Source organism: Apaloderma vittatum, unplaced genomic scaffold (genome assembly GCF_000703405.1).
Source record: "Apaloderma vittatum isolate BGI_N311 unplaced genomic scaffold, ASM70340v1 scaffold5631, whole genome shotgun sequence".
Lineage (NCBI taxonomy): Eukaryota > Metazoa > Chordata > Aves > Trogoniformes > Trogonidae > Apaloderma > Apaloderma vittatum.
Genome location: NW_009700675.1, coordinates 1 through 14,064, shown reverse-complemented (window position 1 = coordinate 14,064; position 14,064 = coordinate 1). Strand labels below are relative to the sequence as shown.

At 42.2% G+C, this 14,064-nt stretch overlaps 1 protein-coding gene across 1 annotated transcript; it reads left to right on the top strand.

Annotated features, from left to right (window-relative positions):
* Positions 1 to 1,438: 1,438 nt before the first annotated feature.
* LOC104280980 (amine oxidase [flavin-containing] A-like) lies at positions 1,439 to 12,326 on the top strand. The gene is made up of 7 exons (XM_009878817.1): positions 1,439 to 1,540; positions 2,753 to 2,844; positions 5,756 to 5,897; positions 7,705 to 7,854; positions 9,122 to 9,281; positions 10,755 to 10,851; positions 12,269 to 12,326. Exons 1-7 carry the CDS (start codon positions 1,520 to 1,522, stop codon positions 12,324 to 12,326), a joined length of 720 nt encoding a protein of 239 aa, XP_009877119.1. The 5' UTR covers positions 1,439 to 1,519.
* The last annotated feature ends 1,738 nt before the right edge of the window (positions 12,327 to 14,064 follow it).

Genomic DNA, 14,064 nt, shown 5'->3' with positions numbered 1-14,064 from the left:
GCCCAGGTGTCGGAGCTGGGGCACCACTGCAGCTGTCCTCTGGGGAGAGACGGACCAAACGGTCTTGGCCATAACAAGATTTCTGTCCTTACCCATGTACTCTTGTCTCCTTCACTATACCTGCTCTGGGGATGACAAAAGTTGACCAAAATGAGGAAGTTTGGATTTTTTACTGCTTTTCCAAGTTTGAAAGCTCACTGTCTCAGTCTCTGAGTTCCATCTTGCACCTTTTATCTTTGTTACGATCTTTACAGAAAAATGTTCTGAGGAATAGCAAAAATCTATATGTATTTACATGCACTTAGACAATTATCAGTGGGGAAGACTAACAAATTCTCACTTGCAAAGTATGGGGAAGGCACATTAGGCTCCTGCTTCGTGTCCCCTTGTCCTTGGGTCACCACCTCACGCGTTTGCAGCACCACAACCTCTCACTTGGTCCATGACTCCCACCTGCCTGGTGTGATGGGTTGGCTTGGCATCTGTGAAACTGAAAAGCGCATTGCGCACCACTTAGCACCACAGCTCCGACCTGCCGTGGTCCATCTTGCCGTGTGACCTCCTGCAAACTTTTGACACACCTGCAGGAGCAAACATTAAAGAGATCTGACAAGAAATTTACTGTTGATGTAGGTGGGGGAAGGTTTAAAACAACTTAGTAAGAGAAAGTATTGCCTGCTCATCCAGTGATCTTTCAGATTAAAGTTATCACAAAGAACCAGCTGCTGTTAGATTGTTTTACTTATCATTGTATCACAGGGTTATCTGAAACAGTCTCTATTCCTGTTGCAGATATGTGTCATACACATTTTAAATATTGATACCATTTTTGCAAGTGTACAAAATTTTTCTTCCTGTAGCCAAAAACATTCTTTTTGGCAATATTTTTTTGTTAGACTAGGTTTCTCCTAAGGTACTTGGCATAATAAAGAGGTATGTTTGCTTTTTATAGTGAGATGTACCACAAGGGTACTTCAATAGTTTAAAAGTTTAAAATATGTGCAGTTTTAGACCCATGCAAATCTTAGGATACACATTGCAGCAGGCAGGAAAACATTAGATTCATTCATATGTAATAATGAAGACTGCTTAGGAACAAGTAATATTACCTCCTTAACCATTGCTTGAGTCTCCTTAGCCCAGAATTTGACAACATGTTCAGAATTAATGTACCCCTCCCATCTCTTCTGAATAAAAGAAAAATAAAAATTATTGTCCTTTTTAATCTTGGCTCAACTTGGTTTTTTTCACCTTATACTTAGCTTCATGCATTCCTTACATGCATATGCAGAAGAAAAAGAAGATGAAAGGAAAAAGAAAAGAAAGCTAGGTCTTCTGGGATGGAAGGTCTATGTCTTTGAGAATTTTGTGTTCTTGAGTAATGAAGATACGCTTTTTTGTGTTTCAATTACTTACGTTCTTATGTGTATTTTAGGGAAAGGCACGCTATTTATCAGGTACTTTTCCTTCAACATGGAATCCCATAGTTTATCTGGATTACAATAACTTCTGGAGGACCATGGACAAACTGGGAAAAGAGGTAGGCTGTGTAAATTACATCTGTTTCCTACAATACTCATGTCACCATGAGTAAATCCAGTTTGGTTTTGTTTTGTTTCTGGCAAACTTCTTTAATACAAAAAAAGAGAAACATTCATCAGGAAAGATACCTATGTTGTGCAGGAAATGTTGGGAATAACAGGGATTCCTCACTGAGAGGGGCTTGGAACTAGATGACCTTTAAGGGTCCCATCCAACCCAAACCATTCAATCATTCTGTGAGAGGATACAAAAAGATCTAGAGGTGTCTAAGATATCTGGAAAAAATAATAATTTTGAACCTCAGTGTGTGTACTTTCTCATGCCAGGGAAAACCATTCCTTGAGCTGGGAGATGAGGAGAGTTTTTAGTAAGGATGATTATTTTTTGTAGCTGCCTAGGCTGGGTTCCAGTTTGGCTTCATAGTAATTTTCTTTATAAAATTTATTTATAAATTTCTTAAACAGTAAATACCTTCAAAAATCAAGCAGTGCAAGTGCAGATCTTCCTGTGTGCAAAAAAAAGTAGCACTTAGAGTATCATGCAGTATCAGTTGCCTTACAATCTGACTATGAACTACCTTACACTAATTTTCAAGCATAACTAACTGCATTCATGCAAAGTTCATGGGTTTATGTGGTTTTGCAGAATCAAATTTGTGCATGATACCACATAGTTTTTGTACAGTAATACATATTTTTTAAAGACTCACATATATGGTAGTGTCCTTGCAAGTCATAGTGCTTAGATGCGATGAATTATTATTAAGAATTTAACTGTTAAAAAACAATTTAATAGTATCTAGACATTTTTGTTCCCTCTGTATTTAACAGGGAGACATAGAGGCCTTTGGATACCCAGCTTGAAACTGACTGAATCTCTGGCTGGAAAAGGAATTTTACCTTCAGCCGTTAGAGGACAGCAAGACAATGAAATTAGAATAGCCACCTCATTTTTGGACAACTAAAGGCCAGATGAGTCCCAGCATAAGGATATATAGTTCATTGGTCAAACAAAGCCAGATTTGGCGGTCATAGTACATTTCATGCCCAAAAGTGTGAATGGAAACTATTCCATTTAGTGAATTTATTCCATTTGGAGGGCACAAAAGCAACTCCTAGCCATCCTATCGATCAGCTCTGTGCTACTAACTAGCTATGAGCAGGCAATGATATAGTAGTGAATAATTTCTTGATTATTTCACCTCCTACAGATTCCTCCTGAAGCACCATGGGACGCTCCACATGCTGAAGAGTGGGACAAAATGACCATGAAAGAGCTGATAAATAAGATTTGCTGGACCAAGTATGTAACTCTTCATTCACTTTGAAATCCAGCTACAGAATGATAGTGGCTCCCTGGTAAATTCTGGGGTACAGTTGAATGCGGCTAGGGTGCAGGTGCTGAGAGAGCAGGACATGTTGGGGATGAAGTTGTTTTTTGTGATGGGCTGTTATCAGGTGATGGGTGGAGGATAAGGTGGTATGGCAGAGCTTGTGTTGGGTAGCTTCCCAAACCTGGGGTTTGCTTCAGCAGGCCCATGCACACAGGAGTGGCAGCGTGGGCTCTTCCCACCATGCTTTCACTTCACTGTGTTGGAGAGTGTGTGCCTTTGTCTTCAAGAAAAGCAACACATAAATAAAACTGCACCTTGTAGGCATGAATAAAGGTCACTTGCAGGCACAGAAATGGAGGCAGAAGGAGGTAAGGGGGCTTCCTCAGCCTCATGACAGGCCTAGGAGCTGAGGAGTGATGTCCTCTGACTCTTGGCTATGGCCTCTCCTGTGCAGTTATCTTACGTGCCTGTTTTTACTGTATGAGCTGCGTGGCGTGTGCCACAGAGCTGGCAGGTGCCACTGGCACATTGGAGAGCAGCATGCCGTGCAAGGGGGCAGCTGCTTTCCAATGGCTGCTTAATGGATGGGGCAAAGCAACACCTGAGGAGGGAGGAGTGAGCAGCTGTTGGCTCTGGAAACTCTGGAGAAGTTCAAATGCTGCTCCTTGTTTCAGCAGTAGTGCCTGCTGGGCCTCCCTTGGAGGGAAACAAGGCAGCTGAGGCAACCTTTCTTGTTGCCTTTCACCTCCCTGGCTTGTTTGTGCCTGAGCCTGGGCAGGAGCTCTGTGTTTGTCCTAGCAAGCCTATTGCTGTGCTTGCTCAGCTCTGTCCATTGCACTGCACCCTCCCTCTGCTCCTGGGAAGCTGTCCTTGAATGCCACCCAGCTCTCCAGGGCCTCTTTGCCCTACAGGGTAGTTTCCCCTGAGATGCTGCCAAATAGGTCCTTGAGGAGGACAAAATCTGCTCTTTCAAAATCCAGGGTTGCAATTCTGCTGTTTGTCTTACCTCTCTCAGGATCTTAAGTTTCACAGCCACACGACCACTGCAGCCAAGGCTGCCCGTCATCACTGCATCATCTAACAGGTCTTCTTTGTTTGTAGGAAGAGGACCTAAGGTGATGTATCACCTAGAAAACGGCCAGTGTGTGTTATATGTCTATGAGGGACCACACTGTACGAATAAAAAAAGGAACAATGTTTTATGTGAAGACAACTGGAAATGCTCTCTTCTTCCTTTCCTTTTTCAATTAATTATTTTTATAAGGCAAAGAGAAGTGTGCTCCTGTGAGCGCTTGTGTACCCACTTGCTGTGCCAGCCCCTGGGCTATTCTGTAACTCTCTCCTTCCTTGTATTCAGTGTCTTTTATTTGTGTGGCTGTAATTTCTTTGCCCTTACATTCTGACTGTGGGTTAGCACTGTGCCTGCCGTTTCCTGACCAAAACTTGCAGTTTGAAATGCGAACAAGATGCAGCTGTTTGCACTTTCTGTTGCTCTCTGTAACATTATAGTTTTCTTTACAATTAGTTTTATGAGCCATTTGCTTGCAAACTTGCTTACTTTGAACTACTCTTTCTGTTGCAAGGGCACTGGCTCTTTCGCTTCTAGTTTTTATTGTTCCTCTTAGTCAGGGAGCCGGCAGAGTATAAGCAGAACTGGGTTTATAGTTGTCTCTTCTGTAACACTATTCTCTGCAAGACTGTTTCTACTGCCAATGGTTGTGTGGCACTGGAGTTTTGATGGATGTGCTCAGCCGAAACATGTGAAAAACTCAGTAAAAAGCCATTTTAGATTTTCAGGCCAATCCAGGTTTTTCTACACAGAGTTAAAAACCGTAGTGCCCTAAATAGAAAAGCTCTTCTGCGGCATTTTCTATGTGATTTGGGTCAAGATTATAAAAGAAGATTTGGTTGTTATGTGTCATGTTGTCATGTGTCACGCATCCTGGAGACAGTCTTCACATTTCTCAGGCCTGAACCTGCTACAGCTCTTTGGTGCCTTAGCGCTTTCAGGATTGTGGCAGGGGGTTCTTGCATGCAGGTTGTTTTCGTATCCTGGATAATGAAATAGAGGTGGCTGTAATTCATACCCAGGGAAATGAGGTTATAAAAGTTTGTAAGTTACATACTTTAGCCCAGATAACTTAGAAAATTCCTTCCTTTAGCAGATTATTATAAGTTCGTGTTGTTTTATTAAACTTATCCAAGTCAAAGACCTTTCACCTTCTCTGCATGATGATCTCAATTCTCTTAGTGATCTGTAGCCACAAATGAAAAAAATGTGAATAGCCAGGTCCTCATTTCCTGCTGCTGTAACTCTGCTTACATTCAGAGAACTTACTGTGGTAGACAGCACACTCTCCTCTTATATTTGTGGCAATGATTGCCAGTTTGGTTTTTCTGGTTTTTTTACCATGTCTAGTTCTTTCACAAAAGGTTTGTGCAGCAGTGTTACAAGGGAGACAGGGAATGTCTTGGCCATGTGGCTAGTTGAGTCCTTCGGGACCCATCAGGAATTGAAAGTGGTGTGCCCAATGAGCTCCCCATGGAGAAAAATGCAGAAGAGTTTCACTAACTGGTCACCAAATGCATTCTCCTGCTGAGAAAAATGTTTGTTCTGACAAAAGGAATAGCAGCCAGGAAACTATTTAAAGAAATAATTAAGGTGAAATCAGTGGGATTTCAAACTGAATGGGTAAATGCTTTTGGAAGGAGGAAGATGCTGATATAAACCCGTTGAAACAGTCTCTCTACAGACTGAAAAATGAGACAGATTCTGACTTTGGGAAAGTAGCCCTTATTAAGAATAACAAAGAAAATCCTGAAAGCAGTCAGGAAGTCACATTTGCTCACTGCTTGTTTCTGCTGCTATGTCTCATGCAGAGCTGTTAAAGAATTTGCCACCTTATTTGTGAACGTCAACGTCACGTCTGAGCCTCATGAAGTCTCTGCTCTCTGGTTCCTGTGGTACGTGAGGCAGTGTGGAGGCACAGACAGGATTTTCTCTGTCACGAATGGGGGCCAGGTACAAAATGTCTCATATTTTTTCTCTTCTCTTGAAACTGCAAAGAGCAAGTGGAATGTTGTGCTCTTCAAAGCCGTGCAATTAACGAAAAGAGGATGAAACACCATGGTGTTCTCATGGTGTGGAACAGCCCTCTCAACTAGCTCTGTACAAAGAGGAATTTTATTAGCTAGGCTTTGAGATAGATGGGGACACTTTAATCAGTTGGGTTTTTTCCTGCATTCACTGCATCACAGTCATTTTGTTGCTTTTTTTTTTGCCAGTTTGTTTTCTATGAGTTACTTACCACATTTAAAGTTTTTTGAGAGTTCAAAGCAAGTGTACTTCAGAGTGAAATAGTTGGTTTGGCATTGAAGCCTCTGGTGACAGGAATTGGAAATAGATAGCAAAAGTCCTCTCCGTTTTGGGGCAGCTCACGTGACAGCATTTTCTGTGAGTTACTTTAGACTGTTTCTTGCCTTGTTCATGGCAGGTGCCTGACTGCCTGCGAAACATCATGGTTTTCACTTGATTGTTCTGGAAGAAGTTTCGGAAAAGGCAAGAGGGGCCTGTTAAAGTAATTTCAGTATTGTATGTCAACATACAACATATGTTAACACAGCCTCAGAAAGCACACATGGCATTTGAGACTACCAACAGCAAAAGTGGAGACAGTGCTACACCATTCCAAATGTGCCAGGATAGGGAGATGTTAAGAGAAGTTGCCTGGAGAGATGTGAAGTCTCCATCAGCATCTGTCCATGAGGGTAAAAACAGACAACCATGTGTCAGGAAGAATGTAAATAGAGCTAACGCTGCTCTGAGGTAGAAGCAGAACCTAAGAGCCTTGCTCCTCGGCAGCCCCTCAGCCACATCTGCCATCCCACTTCAGCAACTTCTAGACATTGCAGCAAGAATTAAAAAGAAAATTAATCCCACGATACTCATAACTAAACAAGATGTGGAGAGGGGAAGCTCACCTGGAAAGAGCACTCCTTTTCTTTGTGCCTGAGTGAGGCAAGCTGTCGTGGTTTCTACCATCATTCCCTCTCCCCTCACCCCAGTCAGAATCAGTTGAGCAGAAGTGTGGAGAGTTTCTGACTTAGTGGCCATGAGGAGTCTTATAAAACTTCTTCAAGCACCCATTTCAGTCTTTCAGCACAAGAGTTTGTGGATCCTTTCCTCCCTGCCACTACCAGCATCTCATGTGGGAAAGTGAGCTGCTTGAAACAACACCTGTGGCTGGTAGATGAAAGAGGGTTAGTGCTTCCCCTGAGCCTCTGCACAGGCATTGCAAGGAAGTATGTGTCACAGATTGTGCTTTTTTTCCAAACAGCAATGCCTTTGTGTCTTCCCAGGGACAGATAAAGCTCATTGTCTGCTCTACTCGAGGCCAGACTCAGTTAAAGATATGTCTTGCTTCGGGGCTGGCACAAGCTTTGGCTGCACACCTGCAAGTTGGTGTCTTTGTCACATACGAGAGTTTCAGTAGCACAGTGATGGGTGGCATAGTCAAAACCTCTTTTTAATGAAGTGATGTGTTTATAGTAGCTAGAATACCTGCATTACGTATGTTTATTCTCTAGGCTTCAAGAGTCTTCGAGCCAGCTAATTGAGGAAGCCACTGGAAAAGTGGTTTAGGCAGCAATCCCCACTGAGGCCCAGGTTTATGCCTTCACTCTTCTGAAAGTCTAGGCCTCTTTATGTACCCTTAGGACTTGTAGATTTGGCTTGGAACTTCTTGATTATGAGCAGAAGTCATATTCAATGTCATTGTGATTAATGCTGGTGATTTTTTGTTTGTATTTCTTTTCTGTTTGTTTTTTAGGAAAGGAAGTTTAAAGGAGGTTCTGGTCAGATATCAGAGAAAATAATGGAACGCCTCAAAGGCAGAGTTAAACTGGAGAGACCTGTGGTCTGTATTGATCAGACAGGTGATAATGTCATTGTGGAGACTCTAAACCATGAGATATATGAGGTAATTTGATCAGAATAAAAGTAGAGTATGCATTTAGTGGGGGAATACATCTGGTGTAGCTCTTAGCCAGCTGTAATCAGGAAGTACCCATTTGTGTGTGTCTAATTCTCTGGCTATGCTGACACTCCGTGAAACCTGCTTTACAGATTTATTTATGACTGGGTCTTTTCTTGGTGTTCTGCTAGCTAGTTTCTGTCATTGCTTTGCTTTTTCTGACTTTTTCTGTGATTATGTATGTATACATTTCAGTTCTGCATTGAAACCATTTCAAAGAAAGGAAAAGCAATGCTCCTGTTCATATCTGAGTTTGTGGTGTGCAGAACAACAACAAAGAAAGACATTTCAAACACCTTTAGTAAGATTTTGGCCTCTGTGTGGTGTTAACTGTGAAATGTTCCATCAGTATGTGATTACCTGCAGTGGCACCTCTGGGATGGCAGCTCCCTTCTGCACGTGGAGCCCAGCCTGCCACAGGAATCTGTGCAGGACCATCACAGTTTGCAAGAGCTCTGTTTCACCAGTGGCAGTGTTTGGAGGCTATTTAGAGAAAGCTAGCAGAAAGGGAAGGGGATGTTTGACAGAGAAGCTGGTCTAAGGGTGTCCTGGAGGAGGGACTCTCTCCTCCTCCCAGGGATTTTTAAACCCTGTGGTTAAACCACTGGCTTTTCCCTCCACACTGGCTGAGTGACAGCCAAGTCAGAGGAGACAGGCTTCCTGGACTCAGTGGGCCCACCAGCATGAGAGCACCTGAGTGCAGCAGCATCTGTTGTGATCTGAGCCCTGAAGCAGAGCGTCCTTCACTGCTTCAGCCAGAAACAGGACTTATGAGAGGATGGAGCGTGTTTAGTGAAGCAGAAATCACCGTCAGTGTTGCCTGTCCTAAAGTAGTAGCCTGTTAAATGTGCACATAAGTGATTTTCTTTAACAGCTTATAATTTGGACCAATGTGGGTCGTATTTTCCTAAGGATGATAAAAAGGCAGTTTTACCTATTGCATAAGATCTATCGTCCCATTTCCTCCACTGTCTCCAGCCAAGTTTTAACTCTGGTCCTGTAGTATCTGAAAAGCTGCCAAGAATCATTTAACCACAAAACAATATGTTTTTCTCAGCTCTGTTTTTCTGAAATGGCAGAATTATTTTGGTCGCCTGGAAATATCTGTGTGGGAAAACCTGATAAACATGATAAACATTTTTAAAACGTGCTACTTGGGTGAGCTGAGTGAGAGGCACTGCCTTGTCTGTACTGACTGTGTTTTACATTTCAGGGCAAGTATGTGATAATTGCTATCCCTCCAATACTGACAACGAAGATTCATTACAAACCAGAACTGCCACCAAAGAGAAACCAGTTAATTCAGCGTTTGCCTATGGGATGTGTCATAAAAACCATGGTGTACTACAAGGAGGCCTTCTGGGAAAGGAAGGGTATGTGGAGAAAGTGAAGGACTTGGCAGCCCCATGCTATGTAAATTTTAAAGCTCTGCTGTCTATCAGGGAATAAATCCAAGGGGAGTTAAATGTGCAAAACCCCAAAACCAAACACACAGAAAAGTGAGAGGTAAAAGCTTCTTAGAAAGAAGAGCTCTTCCTCCAAGCCTGAGTGCACACTTTGTCCCAAAGATGAGTCCAGACCCAAATAGGATCCCGAATCTCATTGTTGTTAGCTGAGGAGGGACGCTGGAGACAACAAGCAAGGTTTGCGTGGGAAGCACTGCTGAAACCTGTAACGCACAGAAGCAGTGAACCTGCAGCAGCCGGTCCCTGTCTCTCCCTGCCAGGGACAGAGTTAAGGGCAGGCAAAGAGAATATACTGCAGATGACAAGGAGAGTTTAAGGTGTAAGCAAGACCCTACCCTGCTTTTCATCTTCTGTTCTACAGACTTGATATCTCAGAAGACTGGACGAAAGTAGGTTATCTTTTTAAATCAAGATAGTTTTTCCATGTGCTGCAGCATCATGTGTTTCTCAGCCTAAACTGATACCATTTCCACGACTATTTGTACGAACAAATTAGTTGCCACTTCCTGTGTAACAATATTGAGAGTTGCACTGGGCAGGAATATTTTAGGGGCCAGTTAGCTCAGTCAGGTGAGCATAGCGCTAACAGCACTAAGGTTGCGGGTTCGATTCCTGTTCGGTCCCTATGTGTTGCCTGATCTAGTCGAGAGGTGCCGTCCCTGGCGGCAGGGACGCTGGATTAAAATGATCTCTAAGGTCCCTTCCAGTTTACACCATTCTATGATTTCTTAATCAAAAGAATATAATTTTCTATGTTTCAGGGCATAAATCAGCCGATGGGATTAGAGAGAAATGTGGACAAGTTTCTACATTGTTACTTATGTGGGATTTTTTGCGTGTTAATCTGCAATGGGTACTACTCGTATTAGTAAATTAGGCAGCCCACATTTCTTCTGCGTTACTGTTACAGGACACCGTTCCTGACAGTCTTATAATTAGCAAAATCAATAAAGGGTGTAAATTTGAACCTATAGCCCCCAGGTGTAATTACACTGCTTTTTGTTGCTGCTGTTGTTGGTTTGGCCACAGTTACTCATGAAATGAGCCATCATAGTTCTTGCTAGATCCATTTATTATTAATATATATTGCCCCCAAAATAGAAAGCCAAAGGGACTTGCAATAAACCACAGAAATTCCTTTGCTAAGTAATAAAGGAATTTAAATATGACTTTTATTAGTCTGTGAATAAAATTTCCCAGAGTCAGAGGGAAGAGAGCAGAAAGACTTATAAAAACACTTCAGACGTGTAGGTATTATTGGTGATGAAGGGATTACTGTACAATTCCTTTTATGGATAATTTTCCTTGCTTGTCACTGTGGAAACAATGATCGTCAACAAGTTTCTCTGACAATCATTTTGTTTTCTTCTCCGCCCTTAGGTTATTGTGGTTCCTTCATCATTGAGGATGAAGAGTCTCCAATTGGAATAACCATAGATGATACAAAACCAGATGGAAGTTTCCCTGCCATTATGGGGTAAGAGCTTCTAGTCCGTACTTACAGATGTGTATTTCTTTTTGTATGAAGCAGTGGAAGGAGGAGAAAAGGGGAAATGGCTGGGTTATATCAGTGGTGCCCACTCCCACAGTCTTCATAGATGGAGGACAGCACTTCTGACAAGCCTCTCTACTCCGTATAAGCTTTTAGTTGAAGCTTGTGCTACAAATAGCCTGATACAAAGGAGGTGGTTGAGAAGGAGTTGCTGAATTCAGCTGTAGTTCATTTCAAGAATTCAGTTAATGTGGGGGGTTTTTTTTGCTGAAGAGTAGACTTAGAAATAAATCTCTTTCTTAGCTAGTTTTATGAGCCTGTATTCAGCTTATGTTGGGCTATCTACTTAGTGCCTGGACCTTGATGAAAATGCAGTTATCCAGGAAATTCTCATTTGCCTCCTCTCCCTGAGGCAGGACAAAGAACATCAGCTGGTGGCTGAGCAGGGCAAGAAGCCATACAGTGAATGCATCAGGATTCTGAAGAAACTGCCAAGTGAAAAAAACTTGTCGTTTGGACAAAGAGACTGGAGAATGTGTAACAGCATTGACTGGCTTTTAAAATAGGTTAAGCCAATATGAACAGTCTTTATAAATGTTTCCACTGTAATCTGAGGCTATACTGACAAAAAAAAAGGCCAATATAAACATCAGGCAACTAGTTCTAAAGTATCTGACAAGGAAAGCTTCATACTTCTACTGAACTGTACATGTTTATGGGCATGTTCAAGGCTTAAAAAATTCCATGATGTGAGAGCAATAAACCTGCTCTAAACCCCATATGGCAAAGTTTCCTGATTTCTCCTAGTGGGTTTATGCAACTTTCTAAAAGAGTGCCAGAACATACTTCTTCCCGTGAGTATCTCCACTAAGGTCAGATGAACTACTCACCAAATCAGTTTCCTTCAAGCTGAGTAAATGTTAATCCCAGTTCTCACAGGACTGGTCTCAGTCCTGTTGGATAAGAGGGTAGATAGTGCAGGCTAATTTGCTGGACACTGTCATCTCTCTGCCACGTTGGGTATAACTTCGCTCTCCTGTGGGGATGAAGAGCTCATTCCCACAGAGCAAAATGAGGTCAGTGCTGGCAGCTTTGGAAACACACTTTCAATCTGCAACTTCCTCATCTGGAAGCTGCCAGACAGTTCCCTGCTCCTGCCCCCTGGGAATGCACGCTCTCCCTTTCAATTAACTCCCCAGGGTACTCCACACAGGCCTTTTCACCTGTGTGACCTGTAAATTATTAAGTGATGAGGTACAATGAAAAAATGTCGAGCCCATTATATAGTGGTAAAGTGATTTGCCCATCTTTTTATAAAAAGAGTCATGTCAAGCAAGAGCTTGTGAATCAGCTGGGGTGCCGCCCTGTGTGATACTTATATGCCAATTTTTTTTCTTTTCAGTTTCATCCTTACCAGAAAGGCTGTTAAATTAGTCCATCTCAGTAAGGACGAGAGGTAAGAGTTCAGAAATTGTAAGTATTTCAGCAATAAGCTATTACTCTGGGATGCTTCCCCACGGGAATATGTGTGTGGGTATGTGTGTGTGCATATGCACATATACATGTGCTCAGTGCAACTACCAATATAGGAAATTGGGGCAAAATTTGAGCTCTTAGCATGAACAGACCAAGACACTAATGCTAATAATTATCCAATTACGGATATTTCTGAGTTTCCAAGTCCTGCCCACTCTTCCATGTTATGACTTATCAACTCTGTGTCTCTGTGAACCAAAAAGATTTTTCTGAAGACATTCTCAGACAGCATCACCACTGAATGATGCTTCACCCCAGGGATTTGGGGAGTTGATAGTATTGGGTGTCCTTCATGTTCAGATTGGGTGATAATATTTTGAAACCAACAGTAGGGTTTCTCCATTAGACTGTGAAATGAACAAACAGTAGTTTCTACATGTGATTTTTGGTACACATGCAAGTGAAAGAAGAGTTCTGCTTAGGTAGCGTAGCAGTATTCTCCAGCTGATGTTTTGTTCTCATCTATGGTAAATTTGTAGGGATTTCGTTGATGTATATTGCTTTTCTTCTGGTCTTACACCAATGGACATGAGAATCATAGAATCATAGAATCGTAGAATGGCCTAGGATGGAAGGGACTTTAGAGATCATCTAGTCCAACCTCCCTGTTGTGGGCAGGGACGCCGCCTTTCAACTAGACCAGGCAACACATGGGGACCGAGCGGGAATCGAACCCGCAACCTCGGTGTTGGTCCTTGTTGTCAGCACCGCGCTCAAACCACTGAGCTAACTGGTCAGCTTGCATCCTAAAATAACTGTACAAAGATATTTTTTTTTCAAGGCTCATTGCCAAAATCAACCTTGGTTTCCAATTCCCTGGGTCCATTTTGGACGTCACATTTAGACATCAGCATTTGAAATATGTATCTTAAGAACTTGAAATCAGACTTAAAAACAAGCCAAACACAACTTGCTTTCCAATATATTGCAGTAAATGTGGGGTTTTTTTATAAGAGCAACAGCTGAGAGGTTTTTTCCCACCTTTTTTTTCTGACTCTGATTTTATTTTCATGTAGGAAGAGGAAGATCTGTGAGGCATATGCCAAGGCAACGGGGATGGAAGAGGCTTTACATGTAAGAAATGAATGCCTGTTTTCACCTCCCTTGTACAGTAATGTTGCTCCTTTGTTCTAGAGGATGAAGCAAAAATTCCTGGTACCTAAAATGTGTACCTAAAATTGCATGTTGTACCATATAATCTGTACTCTGAAGGGGAGGGCAGCAGCATCTAGCAGAGGAAGAAAAGAGCTGCCAGTCTCACTCTTTACAAGAACAGAGAAGGCAGTGCATGGTATTATTAGTCCTGTCATTTCTCCACGGGAGGCTAGTGCTTCTGTGAAAGTGCAAAGATTTGTTTTGTGCGGATGGTTAGCATTAGCCAGATGAAATGGCACTTCTTAGTCTGTTTTTTTTTCCCTCTTCAAGGGAAATCTGTTATTTCAAGTTTCTCTCGCACTATTTCACTCTCTAATGTTTGCTAATACTTACAGCCTGTGCATTATGAAGAAAAGAATTGGAACATGGAGCAATATTCAGGGGGTTGTTACACAGCCTACTTCCCACCAGGCATAATGCATTCTTATGGAAGGTAAACCAGGGATTGTTTTGTTTTTTAATTTACATTTCTTGTGTACAACTGTCTTGGTTTAGAAGACAGGGGAA